The sequence below is a fragment of the Mangifera indica genome, chromosome 2 (genome assembly GCF_011075055.1).
Source record: "Mangifera indica cultivar Alphonso chromosome 2, CATAS_Mindica_2.1, whole genome shotgun sequence".
NCBI classification, from domain to species: domain Eukaryota; kingdom Viridiplantae; phylum Streptophyta; class Magnoliopsida; order Sapindales; family Anacardiaceae; genus Mangifera; species Mangifera indica.
The window spans coordinates 4,131,886-4,137,457 of NC_058138.1; the positions used below are offsets into that span (position 1 = coordinate 4,131,886).

A 5,572-nucleotide genomic window follows, 5' to 3' on the forward strand; every position below is an offset into this window, starting at 1 on the left:
ACATATTAAATACATATTTTACACTTTTCTTATATTAAACGCGAATTATTCAGTCGTATTTTATGTTTGCTATATTTTTGAATTTTTGGTTAAACTTAGAGTACAAAATTGTCTATTTCATTTTCAATTATTTACAAAATTATCCATTCTAATGTCAGATTGAATTTTGCTTAAGTATCTTCAATTAAATAATTTTTTGGATGCACTAACAACTAGTGCATGAATTTTTACTAATCTCAGTGTTTTTCTTGGTTGTTTATGTATTTAGTTAAAAGCTCCTATTTGTATGTTTTAATGATAAACCTTTAAAGTGCATAACATTGTGCTCTTTGGACTATTTTCTCTATCATATAGGTCTGATTGGCATAAATTTGGAATTAATTTATGTTAGTTTTATAATGATTTTAATATTGCAAACATGTATCATGTGTTTGAGTCTCAACAAAGTCTTTATTGAGAGTTTTAAGACAATTATTTGAAATTTGATTATGTATTATGTTATATTACGTTTAATAATTAATTAAATATATTACATTTGAATTGTTATATTGATTTTCATTAGAAGATTCGTGAAAAATACTAAAATTATTATTCATATTGTCATACTTTTATAAATATATTATTGACAATGTGTCGTGTTAAACTTGTAAATATACATTCTGTATTTTTTCCATATGCAAATTTTATGAGTTTTTTTTATAAATATATTTTTGACTATTTGTCATATAATACCTATATAATTTGTGTATCGTTGTTTCATTTCCATATTTACTAACTAGGGTTGTAGTAAAGATGCATATAAAATTTTTTAAATTTTTAGGAGGTGTTTATGATATTTTTAAAGACGATGACATGACAATTAGATGTTTTTATTTTTATTAATATATTTTATTTTTATTTTTTAAAAGATGTATCCTACATGATCTAATACACGATATAAATAATTATGTTTTCAATATATGATACAATTTATAATTCGACTACTATGTTCTACATAATAACTTATAATTAATGCAATCACATAGAGAGAAAGATAGATAATATATGTTGAGGAGCATCACACACACACACACACACAGAGACACACGTGCGCGTGCGTGCAAGGTAGCGTAAAGCTTTGCTACAATATATACACACATATATACATAAGTATGTGTGTATAAGATAACATGCATATGATCGTTAGTCCCTTGGAAATTGAAAAAAAGGGCACCCATGGAGGATCCAAGATTGTAAAGCTCTATAAAATCTCTAGTTATGAAGTTCTAGAGCCAACTTGGTGCATATACAATTTGCTTACATGAATTTTCACTTAGGGTTTTGGCTTGTTCTCTATGCATCAATCTCTTTGCCAATAACAACATAAGATTGTTATTCCATTTTTATGTGAAGAATAAGAATCATTGAGTGGAGACATCAGAATTATTAGATGTATGAAAAAGAAACTATTTCATGTAAAAGCTTTAATATTTTACGCTTTGAATTGTCTAAGCCCTGGAATTTGAATAAGAAAATATCTATAAAAAGAATAATCTATTTCTCTTAATGATATAAATTTCGAGAGAACTAAAGCCCATAAATTCATACTTTTTTTATATGAAATCGAAGTCCTTATTGACTAAACTCATAAATGACACTCAAAAGAAAACTAATTAGCTAGCGTCAAGTCACTCGATTAGCAACTAGGACATTTCACCTATTTGCAAATTAAATCAGAATGCAGATAGAAGTTTTCATCCAAAGACAACGATAAGGACTTCACTTGACAGTTTAACTCAGCATCGATAAGATTATCTTCTTAATTCACCATGTGTTTACATAGGATAGTTGTGACTTCTTATCAAATCAAGATTATGTAATTGATATGTATATTATTTCTATGCAATTAGAATAGAAATAAATCGCTTGATTCATGATTGTGTCGGCATTATAACCTTGTCTCTTGGTATTTGATACTTTGCTAGAATTCTTGTCAGAGAAGTAAATAATATAAACATGAACATGAGATTACATTGCTAATTTCAATCACCATTATTATTCTCTAGCGCAAGGTCGACTCTTACATACTTTTTGTGACTCTATCAAAATTCACATCAAGGTTCCTTCAACAAGAGGATGCACTAAAGACACTGTACTTACAAATGCTAAGAATATCAACCCAAATATGCTTCAACCATATGAGATTAATTTGTGTTGTGTTGAATTATGAAAAATCGCCATCTGTTCTTTTGAGGAACAACTTGGGTGGGGGAGACCTATGAGAACAATGCGTTAAGCCGTGTCCATCCAATTTATTCGTGCTGTTTCACCTTTTGCTGAAAGACAATATTCATCGAGAATTCTAGGTATAATATATTATGAACTTTTAAACCAAATATTCGTGGAGGATGTATATATATAAGATCAGAATAATACTTTATGACAACAAGTCCATCGCCTAATATTATGAATTTCATATCTTTGTATATATTTTCAGGTGTAGACGACTGTGCGTGAAATATTTTAACTAAAACAAGATGCAAATGGAAAAGTATTATTCAAATTTTAATCTGTCACGTATGAAAATTTCTATAAAAATTATAAATGAAATTCACAGAGAATGAAATATTAAGGCAAATCATATATATGTAAGACTTCGATCTCTTTTATTAATAAGTCAAACTTCCCATACAGTGAAGTCTCTACATGACAGCCTATAATTATTGTTAGGCAATCACGGAGAGATCATGAAGTTAAAGTGCATGCATCGAGCCATATATGTGGAGTTATATGTATATATTAATTAGCTAGCGTCTCCTTGAGCTTGATGATGAGCTAGTAGAGGTCTTAGTCTCCTTTTGGCAATTGAAAAAAAGGGCAGCCACGGGGGAGCCAAGATTGTAAAGCTCAGCAAAGTCTCTGGTTACGAAGTTCTGGCGCCACCCTGGTGCATACACAGGCTGTTTCCCCGGTTGCCGAAACAGCACAAAAACAAACCTGTGAATCCCCACTGTTGGCTTTGGGCTCTCATAAGAAACAACCTCTTTGCCTTTAACAACATACAATAACATATTATTTATATATAAAATAATACTTAATCATTCAAGGATATATTATTTAAAAATCTAATTTGGTGCTTAAAATTGAGATTGCTCTTTCATTAATTTGGTTTTGGCCTTTTGTTCTAACCATTGTGTTTGTGTTTGCATTTAATGCTTTTATACTTAACCCTAATTTTTTTTTTTCTCTTTTATATTATATTACTCTGAACTTGCCTTCTCCGAAATTAATGCCTTGATCCTTGATAGAAACTGAAATTTAGGTGCATTATTTCAAAAGAGGCTAGCTCTACTGATTAAATATTTAGGGTTGCAAATTATATTATTTTGAAACCCAAGGTTTAATACAAACCAAAATTTTCATCTGCTAACTATTAAAAATTCAAATACTCATCTATTTGTTAAATTTTATTGTTGCTATTAGGGGTAAAAGTGTTATTTATTAAAATATTTAATAAACTAAAAATTTATCACAATTTCCCACCTAACTTTAAAAATCTAACAAATTCCTCCTCACCCAATGTTTGAAAAATGAATATTTCTCTCCTAAGGTTTTCCAGCCATCACTGTCGACGGCTAGAGACGATGATGACTGATTTCTCTCTCTCTCCTAGTTTCTCTCTCCATCTTGGTCCATCCCCGACCATCATTGTCTGATGAAAGTGACTAACGATGATGTTTCTACTAATCTAGACGAAGACGATATTTTGTTTTTGTATCAGACGAAGGCGATGAATCATCATTGTCTCTCATACAATGATGATTCATTACCTTCGTTTGAGACAAAAACTATTCGTCTTCATTGGGATGAGTAAAGATGCTATCATTGATAACTTTCATCATACGATGACGGTCGGGGATGAACTAGGATGGAGAGGGAAGTCGAAAGAGAAAGAGAGAAATAATTCATTAACAGTGGTGGCTGAAAAACCCTAAGGAGAAATATGATAAATTTTTAGTTTTTATAAATATTTTAATAAATGACAAACAATAACAATGAAAGTAAATTTAAAAGATAGGTGGGTATTTGGATTTTCGATAATTAGTAGTTGGAAAGTTGGGTTTGCATCAAACCTCGGGTAGGAAATAGTCATTTGCCTTTTGAAAATAAAGAAGAAAGTTTAGCTATGAGATGATTGGCAAGTTATGGAGGTCCATTGAAATTAGCTTTTGCTTTTTGTCTAAGAACTGAAAACACAAGTAGTTCCTGCAGAATCAAGTCAGAACATCCAAATCAAATGTCATATGAAAGGTGACTCATTCATCACTTTGCACTAGAAATTTGAAAAAAAATCAATTGATTATAGTTAACAGTTAAAGTAAGCTCAAGCACATTAAGAACCATTTGAAATAGATTGCAAAAATGTTAAAATCAACTCACCATAAGTTGCTCCTGTACTTTCTGGAATATCAATCACCAACCTAACCAGAATTTATCATTTTTTCAAAGCCAGTTAGATATAAATTCCCATATAAAAGAATAATACACACACACACACACACACACACACACACATATATATAATTTAACATAAAAAATATTCACCAATGCAAGTACTCTTTAAGGTGGGGGTCACTTGGACTGGGTGCATCAGGATCCACCATGACCTACAATGGAGCTAATTAATATTCAAGGCACTGAAAAATAAAATGCATGTGTATCAGTATAGTTAAAAGACTGGACACTTCTGATGCAAATAAATCTTTTCTAGTGTAAAAACTTGGTCAGGAAAAATGAAGAAGATAGGGCTAAAGAAAAGGGTGGATAGCTGGAGAAGAGGAGGCTTACCAAAGTGTAGAAGTTCCTGAAATCACTTCCACCAATAGAAACCCTAGGTTGTTTGGCAACTTGAGAGGGCTTGAGTAAAACACCATTGTGAACTTCCAGCTTGTGGCCATAGCTAGCAGTGAAAGCAATAGACTTAGTAAAGTTGTCAAGAACGTCTCCCACAACTCGCCCAACAACAAGAGGATCTCTGGAAGCACTTTCCCTAGTCTCCCTGGAAGCACTTTCACCATAGTCCTCTCCATCCATGATGTAGTTAGAATATTCAAGCCAAATATTGTTGGTTTTCCAAGTCCATATGGGAACTCTATTTATATTGGTTTTTAAGCTAATGAAATCATTAATATAATCTGCTTAAAAAAAAAAAAAAATTTCTTATAGGTCTATTTTTTTCTCATAGAAAAGGAAAAACAATTTTAGATGTATTGGAAATTACAAAGTTAAGTGGACCTCTCTATCTTATTTTATTCTGATCGAACTTTTGATGCCTAGTCGGTCCACAGCATCAATCCCATCATTTTTTACCATGTTTCATGGTAAATTCTTCACCTAGTTAAGGATTTGGGTGATGAATGATGTATTATTCTCTTCTGCCCATGTTCCTTTTGCTAGTTTATTTTATGCAAGAAAATTGGTGAAAATATTGTTTTTTTTTTTAAATATGTCTCTGCAGGCAGAAATGGCTGTTCAGAATTGCCAAAGGCCAGAACAACCGCATCTCAGAATTTTTAGTTAAGTGATAACCTCT

At 31.2% G+C, this 5,572-nt stretch overlaps 1 protein-coding gene across 1 annotated transcript; it reads right to left on the minus strand.

Annotated features, from left to right (window-relative positions):
* Positions 1 to 2,622: 2,622 nt before the first annotated feature.
* LOC123199342 (protein FLOWERING LOCUS T-like) lies at positions 2,623 to 5,120 on the minus strand. The gene is made up of 4 exons (XM_044614297.1): positions 4,828 to 5,120; positions 4,585 to 4,646; positions 4,420 to 4,460; positions 2,623 to 3,028 (listed from the first exon to the last, which is right to left on the minus strand). Exons 1-4 carry the CDS (start codon positions 5,071 to 5,073, stop codon positions 2,787 to 2,789), a joined length of 591 nt encoding a protein of 196 aa, XP_044470232.1. The 5' UTR covers positions 5,074 to 5,120; the 3' UTR covers positions 2,623 to 2,786.
* Positions 5,121 to 5,572: the final 452 nt, after the last annotated feature.